Here is a 21,844-nt window from a genome sequence, read left to right as displayed (position 1 = left end):
TATTTAAGATTATAATAATAGTAGCTCATTGCAAAGCATTGAAATAGAAGTATACACACGCCCCTACTCCCCTGCCTAGGTATAACCGCTGCCAACAGATAGTTTTCTAAGTCCCTCCAAACCAACAGGGTTCCCCAGGTCAGTCTGGAGGGCCATGAGCATGGTATAGGGGCCAGCAGCTTGGGCCTCGTTCTGCCTGTCCCCTTGGTGTCTCCTTCTCTGGCCTTGGGCTGCAGGAGAGGGGGCTGTGGCTTGTCTTCTTCCTTTTCAACCTCACACCTGCTGGCTCCTGCTTGGGAACAGTTAACGAACCAGCCGGGCTGCGGGCTGTGCTCACTGGGAAGGAATGGAAACACATCTATTAAGTTTCATGGAAATCACGTTGAGTGGCCCACGTCTGGTGTTTGGGTTCCCGTGGTCCCAGGCTGGGTTGCCAGGTGGATTGAGAAAGAGAATGGTTAGCGTTCCTTCCTGCAGCCGCCTGGGACGCCCCTTCCCGGTGTGCTTCCCCCAGTACTTGGATGGCTTATGAGCTCCTGGGGTTCAGGCCTGTGGTGGGTAACGTGCTGGCGAAGAGCTCAAAGCCCTGTTAACTTGGAACATTCTTCCTTTTTACTGGCTGCACCTTGAACGGTAACAGTGTGTGGCAAACCAAGCCAGTTTGTGAAAGCCAAGGGCATCCCACTCTGTGTGCCTTGCTCTGTGAGAGGTAAACAGTTTCTTCAGGCCCCACTAGAAACTGGGTAGCTGGGATCATCAGTCCCCACAGCTGGTGGTCCTCAGGCAGAGGGGGCAGCAGGAGACAGAGGGGCAGCTCTGGGCAGACTTTGCAGGCCCCACTAGAAACTGGGTAGCTGGGATCATCAGTCCCCACAGCTGGTGGTCCCCAAGCAGAGGGGGTGGCAGGAGACAGGGGCAGCTCTGGGCAGACTTTGCAGGCCCCAATCTGAGTTGGATCCCGGCTCTGTCTTTCTCTTCTCTGTGGTCTTGGGCAAGATCAGCCTCAGTTTCTTGACTTGCAAAATAGGTCTTTCCTACTTGGTTCCTGGCATCGTTGTGTGGGCTAAGCAAGAGAATGCAAGGGGACCAGGGCACGGTAGCCACCTGGAGACGGTTGTTATTATTGGGGTGACAGCAGTGGACACAGGGAGGGGCCAGAGGATGGGGGATGCTTCACACAGAGGTTGGGACCTGGCTTGGGCTGACAGGATGAGTAACAGCGACAGCCGCGGCGATGGCTTTGACTTTCCAACCAAGACCTTCTCCGTCCATTAGCTCCTGTGTCTCTAGAACAATCGTCTGAGAGAGATAGGATAGGAATCAAAATTCCACGTATGTGCAGAAGGGGAAACTGAGGTACATCAGAAATATAGTTTATCTCACTCCCTACGTTAGGATGCAGACCGCAGTTATGACATAGATACCTGGCAAGGGGCCTCTTTCTGAGGGAGAAGACCCCCTTAGCCTCCAAGAGGTGACCAGATGTCCCTAGAGTTTAATACTCTCTCTGGATTATGAAGCTCTTTCTGGATTATGGAGCTCAACGAGTTAAGTCTCTTAATATATATAAGGGGCTCATCTATAAGTTTAAAAGGCATCAACCTGTGCCCTTTTTATTTGTTTGTTTTACTTGACAAAAATGATACTTACGATTATAATGGGGCCCAGCGCATTGTCTCATGCCTATAATACCAGCACTTCGGGAGGCCGAGGTGGGCATATCGCCTGAGGTCAGGTGTTCCAGACCAGCTTGGCCAACATGGTGAAACCCTATCTCTACTAAAACCACAAAAATTAGCCAGGAGTGGTGGCGCACACCTGTAATCCCAGCTTCTTGGGAGGCTGAGGCTGGAGAATCGCTTGAACCCGGGAGGCAGAGGTTGCAGTGAACCAAGATTGTACCATGGCACTCCAGCCTGGGCAACATGGGGTGGGAAATGTCAGGGTTTAACCATGATTGGTGGGGGTTGGGGGGATTAGAAGGGGACACCAGGCCAGAAGAGACTTTCCCTGTTCTGCCAAGTTGAAGGCCCCTCCCCCACCTCAGTGTAAAACCTCCTGGGTACGTGTCATTTTGGCACCAAATGCCTGTGGGTCCACATCCTCTCTGAGCTCACTGCCACAGCAGTGCCCAGACCCTGTTTCCTTCACAATGGGCTGTGGACACTCATTTGTTCACTCATTCATTCTACAAATAGTGATGGTGGCCCCCTGCGCCCACCACCTGGCATTGGAATCTTGCTGACATTGAGAAATGTCACCCTCTTCCTCCTCAGGATTTCTATTGTATTTCTCTGTCCTCAGGGGCCTCATTTACTAAAATGATTTTTCCCTCCTAAGTCAGCTCCCTTTGCATGGGGTCCTTATTTATTCTCATCTCCCTTTACGCCCTTGGGAAACAGGTGGACCCGGAGCTTGCAACCAGGCTGGGGGGACCAGAATGCGGGGTCATCCGTGAGGCTCATGACCCACGGGTCCTAAGACCATACCTGAGCAGAAACCTGTGGCCTAGTCCAACTTGTCTATTTGACAGAAAAATTGTGGTTCTGGCCAGGCGTGGTGGCTCACGCCTATAATCCCAGCCCTTTGGGAAGGCAAGGTGGGTAGATAACTTGAGCTCAGGAGTTCGAGACCAGCCTTGACAACATGGTGAAACCCCATCTCTATCAAAAATACAAAAATTAGCCAGGCATGGTGGCGGGTGCCTGTGGTTCACAGCTACTCGGGAAGCTGAGGTGGAAGGATTGCTGGAGCCCAGGAAGTCAAGACTGCAGTGAACCGAGATAGCAACACTGCACTCCAGCCTGGATGACAGAGAGAGACTTCCATGTCAATTCTAAAAAAAAGAAAAGAAAAAATGTGGTTCAGAGAGGGACATGTTGTTCCTTCTTCCATAAAATTTACAAAGCACCAGTTTGTGCCAGATCCTGTGCAGACACAGAGGCCCCAGAGAGGAAATGGAGCCAGTGCTCGCCGTGCGGGCCTCCCGGTGCCACTGCAGCCAATATTCACGTGCTTTCTACACAAGCGTAGTATCTTGAAGGTAATGGAAGATCAGAGGCCTGACATGCATCTCAGTGGGCCAAAAACAAAGTCTTGGCAGGGCTGTTTCTCCTCTGGAGGCTCTAGGGCAGAATCCATTTGCTTGCCTTCTGCAGCTTCTTGGAGATGTGTTCCTTGGCTCCCCCTCCATCTTCCGAGCCAGCGACATCACATCTCTCCGATCCTGCTTCTGTCATCATATTTCCACTTATTTATTATTTTATTTTATTTATTATTGCTCTGTCGCCCAAGCTGGAGTGCAGTGGCGCCATCTCGGCTCATTGAAATCTCCATCTCCCAGGTTCAAGCAATTCTCATGCCTCAAGTAGCTGGAACTACAGACACGCATCACCACACCCAGCTACTTTTTGTATTTTTAGCAAAGATGGGGTTTTGCCATGTTGGCCAGGCTGGCCTCGAACTCCTGACCTCAAGGGATCCACCCACCTTGGCCTCCCAAAGTGCTGGGATACAGGCATGAGCCACAACACCCAGCCTATTTATTATTTTTTAATGTAATAAGAGGTGGGAGCTCACTATGTTGGCCAGGCTGGTCTCGAACTCCTAGCCTCAGGCAATCCTCCCACCTCAGCTTCCCAAAGTGCTGGGATTACAGGTGTGAGCCACCGCACCCAGCTCATAGTCACATTTCCTCTGACTCTTCCCTCTTCTGCATCCCCTTCCACCTGGCAATTACACTGGGCCCATTTGTCTAATCCAGGATGGTCTCCTTGTTTTACAGTCAGCTGACTGGCAAACTTAATTCCATCGGTAGCGTTAACTCCCCTTTGTCTTGTAAGGTAACCTGTTCACAGGTTCCAGAGATTAGGTGTAATGGGCAAAGATCATTGAAGGTCATTCTACCCATTACACCTGCCTGTAGAGGGCACTGCTGTGATATGGGCACTATAGGAGCCCAGAAAAGCGGACACCTGATCTCACTGAGACAGTGAGGGGTGCTCAAGAAATCTCCTGGAGGAGGTGAGGGCTGTCTTGAGTCTTGAATGAGGAGTTGGCCTGCTGAGGTGGGTGGGAGTGAAGGGCTTTGCAGCAGGAAGTCACCACATGTGTGGAGGTCTGGAGGTGAGTGGGCAAAGGCATGTGCCACTGTGGCCGAAGCACGGAGAGGGCTGGCGAGGCTGGGGGGAGACGGGTGCAGGGGGCAGCTGCCTGATCTCAGGGGAGCTGGATGCCTGGAGGCTGATGTTTCCTGAAGACAGTGGGAGGCTTTGAAGGGTTTGGAGCAGAGACTGACGAGGTCAGGTTTGCATTTAAGAAAGGTCACTCTGGGGTCCTGGTGGAAAATGGCTGTGGTGAGGAAGACCAGCATTTGGCAGCCAAGGAAGTCAGGAGATCCTGAATCCTGGGCCCAGTGTTTCTCTCCTGGACTCTGACTTCCAGGGGGGATGGGCTGAACTGCCTTCTGGATTCCTCCCTGGAAGAGGCAGTGAAGCCTGGATCAGGGCCAGAGCAGGGAATGGAGCGGAGCACATGGCTGCTGAGCTGCTGGTGGAGAGGAGGTGGAGTGGGGGAGACGCCGAGGGCTGTTTGTGGGTCGGGAGGCAGGAGGAGAAGCAGTGCTGTGAGCAGAGTTCTGGCCTGGGAACCTGACTGGTGGTGGGCTCATCGCTGAAGCAGGGCTAGGGAGAAGCAGGTTTGGGAAGTTGCCAGGTTGGGTCTGATATGGTCGTGGTTGTACCACATCTAGGTGGTACATGGGAGGCAGCCGGCCCCACGGTCTGCAGTCGTGGACTTGTATCAGTTATTGCTGCGTGACAAATGACCCCAAAGCTCAGTGGCAAAATAGCAATCACTTATTCTCATTCTCCCATCCGCATGTGGACTGGGGCTGTCTGATCTGGGCTGGGCTTCCCTTGTGGCTCAGCTTCAAGCTGCAGGTCCACAGGCCAGCCAGGCAGTTAGATTGAGACAATGTCAAAATCCCCTTTCTCTTTGCCCCTGACCTGAATGCACCACCCACCCCCTCCAATTCTTCCATGTCTCCTTGGATCGGCAGACGTCATTTGAGTAAAGACCTGCAAGAGGTACAGGAATGTGTCTGTCTGAGGAAGAGCATTCTAGGCAGAGGGAACAGCCAGTGCAAAGACCCTGAGGTGAGACTGTGGCTAGTGTATTTGAGAAACAGGAAAGAAGGCCAGCGTGGCTGGCGGTGGTGAGTGAGGGGGCTGGGGGAGGCGAGGAGGTCCAAGAGTCAGCAGAAGCCTTAGGCATAGGGGGCCTGGAAGGTCATGTGAAGTGGCCTGTGCCCTTATTATCATTGCAATGACCACTCCCTCCTCCTGTCCCCTAAAGGACCCTCCATCCCTGGACACAGCCATCCAGCATGCCCTGGCGGGCCTCTATCCTCCTTTTGAGGCCACAGCGCCCACCGTCCTGGGTCAAGTGTTTCGTCTCCTGGACTCCGACTTCCAGGGGGACGGGCTGAGCTTCCTTCTGGATTTCCTGATTCCTGCCAAGCGCCTGTGTGAGCAAGTGCGAGAAGCAGCCTGTGTAAGTTGAGAGGGAAACGGGGCCAGGGGATAAGCTGTCCCAGAAAGTCACAGGGCTGGAGGCGGGTAGGGAAGGAGGTGGGCTGGCTTGTATCTTGTTTCATGGGAAGAACTGAGGGTGTGTAGTGGGTTTCCAAGTACCATTGCTTTCCCAAGGGGAGATGTCAGCCCCCCAGATGGAGGGGGCTTTACCCTGTGACATCTATGAGTCCATTACATTGTAGTGTTACCAGCAGAGAAGAAGGCCCGAATAAAGGCATTCTTGGGGCTCCCTGGGGAGTCTGCCCTGCCCCTGACATTGTGGGCACTGCCAGGTGCCTTGGGTGAAGTGGGGAAGCTTCAGTGGAAATAGCAGAGAAGGTCCCAGAGCTTCCCTGGAGCTCTTGAGGCATCAGGACTCTTGCTTTCTTCCCTAGTGACCCCTTCAAACTCAGATCTCAGGGAGGCCTCTGCTAAGGCAAAGTGGAGGGAAAATTGTTTTAAGCAGACTCACTGGCTGCAAATGAGTCCTCACTCAGACCAGGAAATAGTGGATTAGGCCTCAGGCCCCAGCTGATCCACCGATCAAACCCCTTGGAGACCCTTTCTGTCCCAAGTCTCTGCTTCTCACTGTTGGCATCAATCTTTCAGGCTAAGTGTTCCCACAAGGCTGGAGCCCAGGGAGGCTCTAGGATTTATCTTCTACCCTGGAGAGGAAAACAAACTCTTTCCCATCCACTGCACATAGAAAAAACGTCTCAAGAAAGGGTCCTGATTGGCCAGGTTTGGGTCATATGTCCACTCCTGGACCAATCACTGTGGCAAGAGAAGTGGAGTGCCAGGATTGGCCAAGCTTGAGTCACGTGTCTACCTCTACGGTCAGAGGGTGGAGCTGTTTTAAGAAAAGGATGAGAGAAGCCTGAGGAGACCAAGCCCTCCAATGCCCACTGCAGGAACTTGCCATTCCCTTCTCAGCTTTCCCGACTGTTCCCTGCTCTGTTATTAATGCCCACCCTCTTGGTACCCCAGCCTCAAGAATCACAAAGAGATCTCATCAGCCTGTCCTGAGTTGTCATCAGCCTAAGGTTCCATTAGCCTGTCCTGATTTGCTCACTTCCTGTCAGGGACACAGCTCATCAGAAGCAACAAGGAAGGGAGGGACTGTGTGCATCATTTCAGTGGTAGAAATAAATTGAATGTGGCAGCTAAAAGTCCAGGGTTAGGAACCAGAAGGAAAGTGAGATAATCTATTTTACATGCTTAGCCCAGAGCCTGGCTCATAGAATTAGTTCAAAACACGGGAACTGGTATTGGAGAAGAAGAAGGCTTCTCATGGAAACATTTACAGCCACTTCCACATGATACTATTTCGTGTAGATGCTCCCCATCCTTATTTCTTCTCCCTGAAATAATTTTCTTTTCCTTTTGGAGACGGAGTTTTGCTCTTGTTGCCCAGGCTGGAGTGCAATGGTGTAATCTTGGCTCACTGCAACCTCCACATCCTGGGTTCAAGCGATTCTCCTGCCTCAGCCTCCTGAGTAGCTGGGATTACAGGCATGTACCACCATGTCTGGCTAATTTTGTATTTTTGGTAGAGATGGGGTTTCTTCATGTTGGTCGGTTAGGCTGGTCTCAAACTCCCAACCTCAGGTGATCCACCTGCCTCGGCCTCCCAAAGTGCTGGGATTATTGCCCACTTCCCTTATTTGGCCATTTAAACTTGGTTTGCACTGGCCCCTTCCTCAAGTTCACTGCCTTTCACGCCTTTATTGTTCCTTGTAGGTGAGTTTAATCTAATTGTAATGACAGGCAAATATGTGTCACCTCGGAGCAGAGGAAGTCATGTGGAATTAACAGTATGGCTTCTGGGGTCAGATGCCCCAGGTTCAAATCCAAGCTCATTACTGTAAACTTGGGAGACCCATGTCACCTCTCTGAGTTTCACTTTCCTTAAGTGTCAAGCAGAAATGTTAACAACACAGCACCTAACACATGGAGTTGACACACTGTGGCTTAGAGCACTCTGGCATGCAGCAAGTGCCCTGTAGCTATTGGCTATCGCCATCCCACTTCCTTGTTTCTCCAACTGAAATAGGAGCATGACAGCCTCAAAGTCTGCCCCTCCAGCCTCCATCACCCAGAGGCAGCCACCTTCACATAAAGTCTGGTGGGGCTTGGGGCCAGATACAGCTGACTTCAAATGTGAAGGCCTGATCCAAGTCCCTGCTGCTTATCAACTGTGTGGCTATGAGCCAAATATTTCACCACACTGAGCCTCAGCCGCATCATCTGTAAAATAAGAATAATAATGCCTGAACTGCCTACACCACTGAGTTACTGTGAAAGTCAAATGAAATGATCAAAGCCATCATCACTATGGTGCTTTGTCGTTTGCAAAAAATGGTTGGGCTGAATTTTTCTCTCTCAATAAGAAGCTGAGAAAGAAGGCATGCTACAAACCCAAGATGGCTAAGTGAAAAGGTTGGAGAACCCTACAGACTCATGAAGGCTTATGGCTATTAAGCTTCTCTGAGTCAGCCCAATCTACAATATAACTGGTATAAATGGGTTTATCAATGTGAGATGTAACTGTGGTCAGATCTCAATATTTCCCCAATCAGTAATTCCAGGAAACACCTGCTTAATTAGCAGAAGTTCAGTGTCACTCTCTGCACATCTCCCACACACTCATCCAAATTATGTAAGGTTGACTGGGTCTTACCCAATCCACAGAATTCAGACTTTTCCAAAAGCTGGTTAAAGAAAGACCTGTTGTCAGCCCAGTGAAGTGGATGTTTCCATTGTTGCCACATGGTGTCACTGTTGAACACTGGTCCTGTGCAGCCCAGTAGAGAGGCTCAACTGAGATAGATCACTTGGGTCAAAGCCTGTTGCAGAATGACCAGCTGTGCCCACCTATATAGGGAATTGCTGGCAACTCCTGTTAAAAATTTTTTTTTTTTGGCTGAGCATGGTGGCTCACACCTGTAATCCCAGCACTTTGGGAGGCTGAGGTGGGTGGATCACCTGAGGTTGGGAGTTTGAGACCAGCCTAACTGACCAACATGAAGAAATCCCATCTTTACTAAAAATACCAAATTAGCCAGACATGGTGCTGCATGCCTGTAATCCCAGCTACTCAGGAGGCTATGGCAGGAGAATTGCTTGAACCCGGGAGGTGGAGGTTTCAGTGAGCTGAGATCACGCCATTGCACTCCAGCCTGGGCAACAAGAGCAAAACTCCATCTCCAAAAGGAAAAAAAAAATTTTTTTTTAAGTTTTGCTTCACCTTCATGTTGTTATCCATTAATGGGAAATAAATAGTTAACAAATAAACCTTCATGTTGTTATCCATTAATGAGAAATAAGCATACAAACAATAAATAAACAAATAAATAATAAATATTCAGGCCCAGAATAACCTTTGGGTCAGAAAAAATAGATGGTCATCTAGTAAGTTAGTGGCAGGATCAGATTCCCTGACTTCTCATTCAATAGTGTTTCTACTTCACCCTCAGTACATTAACTATCTGAATTACATAAGATATTCAACACTTTATTTTAAAATAGGCATTGTGTTAGATGATTTTGGCTAACTATAGGCTTATGTAAGTGTCCTGTGTACATTTAAGATAGGCTAGTCTAAATAAGCTATGATGTTCTGTAGATTAGGTACATTAAATGCATTTTTGACCTATGATATCTTCAACCTATGATGGATTTACCAGGATGTAACCCCATCATAAATCAAGGTACACTTGTATAATCTCACTTAATCTGCATACCAACCCAGTAATACTGACATGTATTATCCTATTTGCAGGTAGGGAAATTGGGGTTCAAAGAAGTTAAGCAATTTGCATAAATTAGCGATGTAGACCTTTGTCTAAACCGTGTCTCCCTGGCTTTAAAATGGTGGGCTAACGCTTGAACTGGGTTGAGAAATGTTCTGGATACATGGGGAGAGGAAGGGAGCATGAGCCAAGCAAGGGGACCACTTGGAAAAGCCAATTGCTAACTAGTGCATGGTGCTCTGGGCTTTCTCACTTGGGTCAGTAGGCTAGCAAATATTTCCAAGGTCAGGGCCAGGATTAGGGTAGGGCAGGAGAGGCAACCTTTGCACAACCTTGACAGTGAGTGCCTCTTAAATGCTGCCTCATCCCAGTCCCTTATCTGTTCCAGATTCCACATGGGAGAGGGAAAGGAGCAGATCCAAGGGTGGAGCCTTTCAGGGCCAGGTTTTCTGATGCCATCGTCTTCTCTCCACAGGCCCCCTATTCACACTGCCTCTTCTTACACGAGGGCTGGCCGCTCTGTCTGAGGGATGAAGTGGTGGTCCACTTGGCGCCCCTCAACCCTCTCTTATTGCGCCAGGGTGACTTCTACCTCCAAGTGGAGCCCCAGGAGCAGCAGTCCGTCTGCATTATGATCAAATGCCTCTCCCTAGACCTCCGCACAGTGGACAAGAAGCCTGTTTCTGAGCCAGCCTACCCTATACTTTTCACCCAAGAATGGCTGGAGGCCATCAACAGTGACTTTGAGGGAAATCCTCTACACAACTGCTTGGTAGCATCAGAAAATGGGATTGCACCTGTGCCTTGGACCAGGATAACCAGCCCAGAGTTTGTGGATGATAGACCCCACGTAGGGAATGCCCTCTGCCCAGCCTGGGGGTCCCTTCCATTAGAGGCACTGGATTTGAGCAGCCCTCATGAGTTGCACCAGGCCAGCTCCCTAGACAACCAGGTGCTTCTTGCCCAGAGTTTGGCCAAAGGTAAGGGCAAGATATATGGGAGCAAGTATCCAGGACTCATCAAGGTGGAACAAGCCAGGCCTGGGGAAGCGGCCTTCAGGATGGATGAGGTGGTCACCCAGAACTTAGAGGGAGACTACGTGGCTCTCCTAGACTTTTCCCAGGAGAGCAGAGGAGAGTCTCCCAGTAGGGAGGCGGGCACATCCAGTGGGTGTGCTTCTGAGGCACTAGAGGAAATATCTGGAACTAAGGAAACTTCTTTATCTCAAAAGATACTGCCTGGCTCAGAGGCCAATGAAGGACCTTCCTTGGGAAAACGAGCTTGCGCAAAGCCAGAAAACTCAGAGGAGGAGCCCTGCATTTTGGGCTTGAAGAGAAAGGTCAATCATAAAGTACCCACCCACAACTCAGAAGGGCTGCCCCAAGGGGCCTACATGAATGTCCTTGAGGACCCACTGGACTTTGCCTCTGGTCTTGGGGCAAGTGTCTCACAAGAGCCAGATGCCTCCAAGATGCAGGGACCTCCAGGAAACCCAGAGAGTATGGTGCAGCTCGGGCCTGGACCAAGACAAGCTTCCTCTCCCCGCTTGTCCCCAGCTTCTCCTACAGCTCCAGCCTCTGAAACAAAGATGGAGGTGAAGACCAAAGAGAGAAATGGGAGACTTCCAAAGCCCATGCCCTGTCCTAGCAGAAACACTTCCTCCCCTGAATCCCCCATGCCTGGGCTCAAATTCTCCTTCTTGAAAGGGCAGAGGCCACCCTCTGTGACCCCAGAGAAAGCCTCACTCCAGCATGATGGGCCCTGGAAAGTTCTGTGTTCCCTCTACTCCCCTAAACCCAACAGAGCCAAATCTTTGGGGAAAGGTAAGATGCCCACATGCTCAGCTATACAATCACATTTCAGGTAGTTCTGGTTGTAAGTGACAGAGACCACCTGGGCTGGCTCAGCTTCAGGGGTTTAGTACACAGTGTGGCATGTTCACGGGCTTGAGGTCTCATATGTCTGGAATTGAGCAAGGTACCGTGACTGTGTTACAACTGCCTGAGTTCACACGCCACCTTTGCCACACACTGGCTGTGTGACCTTGGCCAAGTACTGAACTTCCCTGAGTCCAGGTCTCCCCATCTCTGAGATGGGAATGTCACCTATTTCAGTGTTATTTTGAGGGTTCAAAGGGACACCAGAAGCCAGGTGTGGTGGTTTATTCTGTAATCCCAGCACTTTAGGTGGCTGAGGCGGGAGAATTTGAGTGGCTTGGGGCCAGGAATTTGAGGCCAGCCTGGGCAACATAGGAACATTTAATCTCTACTACAAGAAAGAAAAAAGAGAAGGAAGGAAGGAAGAAAAGGAAGGAAGGAAGGAAGGAAGGAAGGAAGGAAGGAAGGGAGGGAGGGAGGGAGGGAGGGAGGGAGGGAGGGAGGGAGGGAGGGAAGGAAGGAGGGAGGGAGGAGGGAAGGGAGGAGAGGGGAGGAAAAAAAAAGAAAAAGCTGGGTGTGGTGGTGCATGCCTGTAGCCCCAATACTTGGAGGCTGAGGTGGGAGGATCTTTTGAGTCCAGGAGTTCAAAGCTGCAGTGAGCTCTGTTTGTGCCACTGCATTCCAGCCTGGGCAACAGAGTGAGACCCTGTCTCTAAAGAAAAAAAAGTGAGGTGTGGGGAGGGGTAACACTAGAAGTGGGGGCTTGGTGCAATGCCTGGCCCATGGGAGAGATCACTAGTTGTCAGTGTCTGCAAGCCGGAAGGAGAAGAGGAGACATTTCCCCTTAGAAAGCCGGTCTTCTGCTTGACATCCTTTTCCTTGTTGTTGCTTTTTCCCAGCTGGAACAACTCAGACCAAAACATCTGGCCCAGCCACTGCCTCCCACCCACTGATGGAGGAAAAGGCTGCCTTCCCAGAAGCTCCTGCAGGCTCCCCAGAAAGAGGCCCCACCTTGGAGGAGGAGCCCCCAGGGCCTGAGCCCAGGATTGGGGCTCTGGGTATCAAGGCTTTCTGCTCCAGGATAGCATGCCTGCCAGGTTCCAGGGGATTAAAGCAGAAGTGGTGGGGAGGGAGCTGGGGCCCCAGAGCATCCTCAGGTGCTGGTGGGTGGAGGGAGGCAGGGAAAGCTCTGGAGGCCCAGGTTCTAGCCAAGCCTCCCTGGGCCTCAGTTTCCTCATCTTTCCCATGGGACAGCTGGAATAGATGAGAGCAATTCGTTGGTATCCATCCACCCATCTGTCTGTCTTTCCGTCTACTCGTCCATCCATCACTGAGGCAGCCAAAGTGGATATTGGGGTCCCCAGAAGCAGAGCCTGAGACAGAGGTTTTTGGAAAAGTGACTTATTAGAGGGGGCTCTGAGGAGAAGGAGAGAGGGTCAGGGGAGGAAAGGAGCCAAGCAAGGCTGTGGGCTGACCTGCGGGAGAGCGCTGGGGCATGACCCGCCCCACAGGGTTGGCTCCAGCTTAAGGCATAGAGGAATGGCCTTTTGTAAGCCTTGTCTGTCAGTCACTAACTGTGGGCTGATCCTGGGTCTGTCCATCATTAATGAACTGCAGGAACTGTGAGCTGACCCTGGAATGGGGGGGGCAGGGGGAGCCAGTGGTCCAGTTCAGCCCAGGGTGCTTCTTCAGAGAGGCAGCGTCTGTGAGCCATTGGCAGCTGATGCTTCCTGACTCTGGGATGGGTTCTCTGCCTGCTGGGGGATCTGGGTTTGGGGTACTAGCAGCATCCAATACAGAGGGTCTTATCACTCCTGTTTAATATTTCCTCGTTGTAACATACTTACTAGGCCCTGGGCTTAGCACTGGGGATTCATAAGGGAATGAGTCTGATGTGTTTTCTGCTCTCAGGAAACCTATATTTAGTGGTAGGGAAAAGTCAACAAATTATTACAACAGATTATTGCAACCCAGTATATTGCAACCCAGTGTACACACTTTGCAACCAAGTGTAAACAAAGTGTGTCTGTGGGGAAGGGGTCTGTGGGAGCACAGATGAGTCCTTTGGCCCAGGCTTGGGGTAGGAGAGGTCAAGGAAGACTTCCTGGAGGAAGTAGCAGAAAGTCCAGTCCTCCGGTATGAATAGGAACTATCCAGGCGAATGGCTGGAAACAGCATTCCAGACAGAGGGAACAACATATGCAAAGATCTGGAGGCAAGAGAACACAGTGCTTTCGGGAGACAGACTGTCCTGAAATACTATTTTATTTCACAAACTTCTACCTCTCTGCGAGACCTTGGGCACTGCCCTTTTTGGCAGCTCCTGGGGGACCTTATCTGTCCTTTTCCTGGTCATCTTTGCTGAAACTCCTGCTGTTTGTCCCCACATTCATTGTACACAAAGGATCTCACCATCCCTTTAAGGCCACCATGTGCCAAGGGCTTAGATTTTGTCCATGGAAGACTCTGCTGTGGGAGGAAGGAGACCTTCATTTTAGTTCCAACTCTCTCATCACTTCCCTGTGTGCCCTTGGATAAGTCACTTGCCCTCTCTGGACCTCCTCAAGAAGAGGAGGACAGGCAGATAGGAGGACAGGTTGACTGTCACTCTTTCCACAGTTACTCTTGTAATTCTTGGGGGTTGCAACATGCTCTGTTAGCTCCCACATGCCTGATGCACAGTACATGTTAGTACATGTGCAGAAACCATTTGCTGCTGAATGAGCAATGCCCACATGCATGCTCTTTCTGCTCCGTTTTCTGTCCTCTTCTCTAATGATCTTGTCCTCATTTGCCACGATACTCCTCCCATGACATCCTCCATAACCCACTGCTCCCTGCCTGGTTTTCATGTTAAGGCTCCCACTCCTTCATTACACTTCTCTTACCGACTCACCCACTGCCCCAAGTTTAATCATCTTCAGGACTCACAAGACCTTGAACCTATTGGCTCAACCGCTTTTCACTCCCCTTCCTCATCATCATGTCTCCCACCCTCCATCACATCCCTTCCCATCATCATGTCTCCCCACCCTCCACCACATCCCTTCCCATCACCATGTCTCCCACCCTCCACCACATCCCTTCCCGTCACCATGTCTCCCACTCTCCACCACATCCCTTCCCATCATCATGTCTCCCCACCCTCCATCACATCCCTTCCCATCATCATGGCTCCCCACCCTTCATCACATTCCTTCCCATCATCATGTCTCCCACCCTCCATCACATCCCTTCCCGTCACCATGTCTCCCACTCTCCACCACATCCCTTCCCATCATGTCTCCCCACCTTCCTCACAACCCTTCTCATCACCATGTCTCCCACCCTCCACCACATCCCTTCCCATTATCATGTCTCCCCACCCTCCATCACATCCCTTCCCATCATCATGTCTTCCCACCCTCCATCACATCCCTTCCCATCACCATGTCTCCCACTCTCCACCACATCCCTTCCCATCATCATGTCTCTCCACTCTCCACCACATCCCTTCCCATCACCATGTCTCCCACCCTCCACCACATCCCTTCCCATCACCATGTCTCCCACCCTCCACCACATCCCTTCTCATCACCATGTCTCCCACCCTCCACCACATCCCTTCCCATCATCATATCTCTCCACTCTCCACCACATCCCTTCCCATCACCATGTCTCCCACCCTCCACCACATCCCTTCCCATTATCATGTCTCCCCACCCTCCATCACATCCCTTCCCATCATCATGTCTCCCCACCCTCCATCACATCCCGTCCCATCATCATGTCTCCCCACCCTCTATCACATCCCTTTCCCATCATGTCTCTTCCACCCTCTGTCACATCCTCACATCCCTTCTTTGTGGCTTAGAGTCCAGAGTTACCATTGTAATCACTTTCTTTCAAACACTCTCACTCACTTGCTTTTCTCTTCAATATTCACGCTTACCTGGAGAAATCCCAACCCCCATGAGATCCAACTCTCCCCACGCACCCTCAAGCTGAACAAAACTGGAAAAGTTCACACAATCGTGCAAGCTAGTTGTGTTAGATTCCTGACCACTGACCTCCAGGGGGTCTTTGGCTCTGGGCCATTCCCATCAGCATGAGCACATGCTGCAATATTGCCCTGCTTGAAATGAGCCATGGTAAGCCCCCATGTTACCACCCTTGCCCTTTCACGTCACAGAGGATTGTCTGTGTTCCCTGTCTCCACACCTTCTCTCTTCTACTCACTCTAATCAGAATCCCTTCCCCACTGTACCACCGAGACAGGTCTTGTCAAGGTCCTCAGTGGCTTCCATGTTTCTAGCCCCAGGGGTCAATTCTCAGTCCCCATCACCCTTGACCCTTTCGCAGCATTTAGCATGGATGGCCACTTCCTCCTCTTGAAAGCCTTTCTTCACTTGCCATTAGATCTTCAGTCCCCTGGTCTCCTCCCACCTCACTGGCTACACTTTTGCAGCCTCTTTTCCTGTCTTCTCCTCATCTCCACAATCCTGGAGGGCCCCCAAAGCCCAGTCCTTGGTCCCCTTCTCCTCTCCATCTACACTCACTTCCTAAGCGTTCTTGTTCAGGAGGTGGAATATTTGCTGTAAATGCTCTTTGCACACTGACAACCCCCACACTGGTTTTTCCAGCCTAGGCCCTGGCTGTGAACTCCAGACTTACCCATCCAGCTGTTTACTACTTGATGTCTCTGCGTGGGGGTCTCACAGGCATCTCTAACTTAGCATGTCCAAATATGGACTCTTGATTTCACATCCCACACCTCACTCTTCCCAAACTTCCCGCCTTTCCACATGGCAGTCAAAGATGACGACTTCATCCTCAATTTGTTAACTGTCAACTGTATTCAGAATCTGTTGGCTTCACCCCACCCAAGTCCAAACCAATGTGGTCTCTTGCCTGCTGCAGTGGTCTCCTTGCGGGCGTCTCTGCATCCACCCTGGCCTCTGCTGGAGTTTCCTTGTAGCACAAACAGTCCCCAGAGTCTGTGCTCCAAGAGGCCAGCCCTGTTCTCTGTAAAATTCCCATAAAGTTCTGTTCTCAGGAAAGAAACTGATCAACACGCAGGTGTGAATGTCTGCTCCCATGCTAGGGATGGGTTTGTTTAATAGGCACTGTATTTGTTTCCCATTGTGGCCATAACAAGTTATTTCAAACTTAGTGACGTGAAACAACATAAATGTATTCTCTGAGAGCTCTGTACCTTAGAAGCCCATCATGGATCTCACTGGGCTGAATTCAGGTGTCTGCAGGGCTGAATGATTTGCCTTTTCCAGCTTCTAGAGACCACTACTTTCCTTGGCTTGTGGCCCCTTCCTCCAGCCTCAAAGCCAGCAATGTTGCAGCTCCCTCACCTTCCATTTGTCTTGGCACCTTGCTCCTACCAAAGCCAGGAGAAGTTCTCTGCTTTTAAGGATTCCTATGATTAGATCAAATGATCCAGGCTAATCTCGCCACCTCAAGGTCCTGCCCTTCATCACATCTGCAATGCCCTTTTTGCCATGTAAGGTAACATAGTTAAGGTTCTGGGCATTAGGGGCCACAGGCACGAAGCCTTAGGAGAAAGCTCTGTCTTTTCACTGGAAAATCTCTAATGCGGAAGAGAATGAACGGAGCCCCTGGGATTGAGACCTCACCCTGAGTGCTCAGTTGCTCTGTAAAGATCTTTGAAATCCATTTTGTCTTTAAAATTTCTATACATTTTAAATATCCATAACTAGAATACATTCACATTTGTTTCAATACAAAAAAATGCTTTTAATTGCTTGCAAATTCAATTATTTACCATTCCTCCCTCCCCAAACTTGGAGTGACTCATGCTGCTGGCAGGTGCGACACATTTTTCAGCAACTTTGGGTAACCCCGACTTACCCACCACCCAACTTCCCACCCTTATTTTCACCTGAGGCCCATAATACCTGTGAATGGCACAGCTTCAAGCCAAGATTCTGAGATGCTAATGATGGTTTTTCAGCACCAGCCATTAGATGAGGGATAATGTTTGGGGAAAAGGGGTCCCCTTGGCCCAGCTGAAGACAAATCAGGTGGACAACTGTCCCTTGCTGTAATCACACCACAGCTGGCACTGGGTGTGTGCAGGGCCCTGTTCCAGGCAGCGTGGGGAACCAGACACGTGAACTAATTGCATGACCATTGTGTCCCGGTGTGGAATGTCCTGAGTCTATGAACCCTTTGCTGCTCACAGTGTGGTCTGGGGAGCGCCTACATCAGAGTGACTTTGGAGCCAGGGAGAGGCAGGATCTCAGGCCTGCTGAACCAGCATTTGCATTCCAGCAAGATCCCTAGGCCCATCAAGTTGGAGAGATGTTGCTCCAACCCTCCGTTCCTTCATGCCTCCATCAGACATTGATTATCCAGCCTTGCACTGAGCGTGGGGATGCAGCAATGAGTTTGAGCCAGTGCACATCCATAAGGGGCTCTCAGACTTGCAGGATCTCACAGAGGCCTACATTTGCTTTGGGAACCTGGGGTTGGGGAAGGACTTCTAAAGAGGGAAGGCGGTAAGGAGGTCTTCCTGGAGGAGGTGGCATCTTGGCTTGTCTTTGAAAGATGAGGGGATTTCACCAGATGGAGATAGGACAGTGGGCATACCTAGAAAAAAGGAATAGGGTGAACAAAGCTGGGTAGTGTCATCTGTCGTTGGTGGCAAGGGGAGACGTAGTGTATTAGTTTCCCAGGACTGCCAGAACATGGGTGGCTTAAGCAACGGAGATTCATTTTCTCATATGTCTGGAGGCTAGAAGTCCAAGATCAAGGTGTTGGTAGGGTTGGTTTCTTCTGTCCTCTCTCCTCAGCTTGCAAATGCCCGTCTTCTCCCTGTGTCTTCATGGGGTCTTCCCTCTGTGTCCAAATGTCTTCTTCTAAGGACACTGGTCATATTCCAGTAGGGCCCCCAGTAACCTCATTTTAACTGAATTACCTCTTTAAACACCCTATTTCCACATGCTGACGTACTGGGGGTTAAGACTTCCACATATAAATTTGGAGGGGGAGGGAACACAGCTCCGCCCCAACACCTAGTTTATGAAGTGAGGGTGGAAGAGTGTGCAGAGCCCTGGACACTTCAGTGCCAGGTTCAGAAGCTTGCAGTTTCTCCTCAAGGCCATAAGGAGCCATAGAAGGTTATAGAGCAAGGGAGTGTAGCACCATCAGAACTGCAATTGACCTCCAGGCCTCAGGTGTACAGCAGACAAAGCTTCACCATCACTCCTGATTCAGGGGGTGAATCAGACATGGTCTCTACCCTTGTGGAGAGTCTGGGGACCTGGGCCCATGGGGGACTGGGAAGCTGCTTCCACACCCCAGTTTCCTCATCAGCAAAATGGGCCCAGGTGCATGATGTAGCATTTCCTGACCCAAGGACCCAACAGCTGCGATAGGATTTTGGAGGGACCTTCACCATCTCCACCTTCACAAGTTGTGCAATTTTGTCATGGTTTAATGACTTCACCTTTGTTTTTGTTTTTAGACAGTCTTGCTCTGTCGCCCAAGCTGGACTGTAGTGGCACAATCTTGGCTCATTCATTGCAACCTCTGCCTCCCAGGTTCAAGCAATCCTCCTGCCTCAGCCCTGGTAGTAGCTGGGATTACAGGCATGCGCCACCAGGCCTGGCTAATTTTTGTATTTGTAGTAGAGATGAGGCTTCACCATCTTGGCCAGGCTGGTCTTGAACTCCCGACTTCAGGTGATCCACTGGCCTCAGCCTCCCAAAGCACTGAGATTACAGGCATGAGCCACCACACCCGGCCTCTTTTTGACTTTTATATTATGAAAAATTTCAACCTATAGAAAAGTAGACAGAATAGTATGAATACCCATGTACCCATTGCCCAGATTTAATAAATCTTAACATTTTGTCATGCTTCACCTATTTTTTCTGAAGTATTTATAAAAATATTACAAATCTTCATATTCTATCCCCTAAACACTTCACGTGTTCCCTAATAATCACAATACTATTAGTATACTTGATAAAAAAAATTTTTCTTTGAGACAAGGTCTCACTCTGTCACCCAGGCTGCAGTGCAGCGGCACAGTTATGGCTCTAGCAGCCTGAACCTCCCTGGCTCAAGCGATTATTTCACCTCAGCCTCCTGAGCAGCTGGGACTACAGGCACACATCACCACTCCTGGCTAATTATTTTTTTATTTTTAGTAAAGACAAGGTCTTGCTATGTTGCCCAGGCTGATCTCGATCTCCTGAGCTCAAGCCATCCTCCTACCTTGTTATCCCAAAGTGCTGGGATTACAGGCATGAGCCACTGCCCCCGGCCTCCTAACAAAATTAAAAAGAATGTCCTCAGACTAATCAATTTCCAGTTCCTATTCAAGTCTCCCCTCTCACCCTCAACAAAATGTCTTTTGAAATTTGTCAATGGGATTGGGAAACTGCTCAAATCCATAATATTAACAAGATATAACATTGATATATACCCACAAATGTATGTATTTTTAATTTTAAATATTATGTCAGATTCTAAGACATATGTGAAAGAATGTTCCAGGTGGTTGAACCCCTGTGAGGCAGCAGTTGTGAAGGTGGTCAGGTTTGTCCAAGGCCTTGTGAGTGGTGAAGGGTTTTGCACACTGTAGAGGGTGGTGCCCACGTGGAGCGGGTGGTGGTCATTGCAGGGCAGCCCGGAATGAGCTGACTGAAGTGCAGGGCTCTGAGTCCAGGCTGTGGGACAGGCGTGGCTTCCTGAGGCCTGGGCCTCTTCCCCCACTGCTGTCCTTCCCCCACCCTTCTCCCTACTCCGTGAGGATGGGCTGTGCTGGCTCCTGGTGCCTCAGCCTCATGACCCCTGTGGGGAGAGTGAGGCACAGGCCCAGATTCCTGGAACAGGAAATAGCCTGTCAGGAATGCAGGGTTGAAAGTCTGCAAGAAGAAATAGTGAGCTGGTGGCCACGGGACACTCACCACCCCGTGGACTGGAGACGAGAACAGAGACAGCGATCACTGTAACAGCCAGTGATTGAGCAGCTCAGTCTGGGATCCCACCGACTTGAGCTCTTGCTGTGTGTGACTGCTCAGGCGCTGCCTGATTCCATCCTCGAAATAACCTAATAAGCTCAGTATATTATTCCCCCCCCCCCGCTTATCAGATCATTATCTGTTAAGCTCAGAGGTGCACCCACTTGCCCACAGACACACAGTGAGTCAGTGCAAAGTGGAGACCTGACCCCTTTCTGTGTGACCCCAGAGCTCATGCCAGGAGCTTTGCTGCCCATGTACCCTATACCAAAAGAGTACTCTGCACAGAAGACATTCCAGGAAGACTTTTCTCAGGAAGCGGCATTTGAGCTAGGCCTCGAAGGATGAACAGAAGTTCAGAGTTCACAGAAGGAAAAGGAGAAAGGGCATTCCAGGCAAAGGAACCATTATGGGCAAAGGTCTGAAGGCCACAGGAGAGGTTCCCTACAGGGCCCCACCAAAGTTCTCACTGCTCACGTGCGCCCTCTCTCCTCCAGGTGGCCGGGACAGGGCTAGGCGGCCCCTGCTTCTGGTGTCAACTACAGAGGGAGCCTGGGAGGCACCATGGTGCACAGCTTCAGAGGTCACCAAGCTACTCTCCTACCTGTGCGCCATCCCCAGGTAAGGGTCTGGGCCACCCCGATGGCTCCATCTCCACCTCAGCCCTCTGGGCCCAGAGCCCTGGATTAGGCACTGAGTGGAGTAGAGAGGCACCATGTCCTTCCATCCAGTTTCTGTTCACAGAGCCCGTCCCCAGACAGATGCTGGGGAAAGCAAGACAGGCTCAGTCCCTGCCATCGGGCGGTTGCCAGGCTGGTGGGAGAACCGGACAGGGTGCAAGAAACAAGCCATGGCCAAGAAACTTTCAAGAGTGTCAGTGTGAAGAAGAGAGGAGGGATGTCTGTAGATCAGTGGTTTTCAATTTTTTTTTTTTTTTTTTTGGAGACAGTTTTGCTCTTGTTGTGCAGGCTCGAGTGCAGTGGCACAATCTCAGCTCACTGCAACCTCTGCCTCCTGAGTTCAAGCGATTCTTCTGCCTCAGCCTCCCAAATAACTGGGATTATAGGCATGCGCCACCATGACTAGCTGATTTTGTATTTTTAGTAGAGACGGGGTTTCTCCATGTTGGTCAGGCTGGTCTCGAACTCCTGACCTCAGGTGATCTGCCCACCTCGACCTCCCCAAAGTGCTGGGATTACAGGCATGAGCCACCATGCCCAGCAGGTTTTCAAATTTGAGGGTGCATTAGAATCACCCAATGGACTGTTGAAACTGATTGCAGGGGCCCATCCCCCAGATTTTCTGATTCAGTAGATGAGGGGTGGGTGGGGCCTGAAAATCTGCATTTTTAACAAATTTCCTGGTGATACTGTTATCACCAGGATAACAGTGCTGGGCCTGGGACCACACTTTTGAGGACCACTGTTGTAGAGTGAGAATAATAGGGGATGTTAATTTCAATTGGGAAATCAGGGAACGCTTCCCTGAGGAAGTGATAATTGAGCTGTCAACTGAATTATAAATATTTGAAAAAATAAAGGAAAGGGTGAATGAGTAAATGAATAAATGAGAGAGTGAAAGAATGCGTGGGTGAGTAAATGAGTGAATGATAAGTGGACCCAGGCTGATTTCTCACACTCCTCCTAACACACCTACCC

General features: G+C 50.4%; 1 protein-coding gene across 1 annotated transcript in view; it reads left to right on the top strand.

The window, feature by feature from the left end:
* KIAA1755 (KIAA1755 ortholog) overlaps positions 1-21,844 on the top strand; it is a 47,290-nt gene that overhangs the window by 6,901 nt on the left and 18,545 nt on the right. Inside the window, exons 2-5 of the mRNA XM_035298583.3 lie at positions 5,356-5,553; positions 9,801-11,148; positions 12,102-12,299; positions 20,684-20,807. Of these exons, the coding sequence (XP_035154474.3) occupies positions 5,356-5,553; positions 9,801-11,148; positions 12,102-12,299; positions 20,684-20,807 (1,868 nt within the window). The remainder of the gene's footprint in view (positions 1-5,355; positions 5,554-9,800; positions 11,149-12,101; positions 12,300-20,683; positions 20,808-21,844) is intronic.

Source organism: Callithrix jacchus, chromosome 5, assembly GCF_049354715.1.
Source record: "Callithrix jacchus isolate 240 chromosome 5, calJac240_pri, whole genome shotgun sequence".
Taxonomy (NCBI): Eukaryota; Metazoa; Chordata; class Mammalia; order Primates; family Cebidae; genus Callithrix; species Callithrix jacchus.
This window is presented reverse-complemented; position numbering and strand designations above follow the sequence as displayed.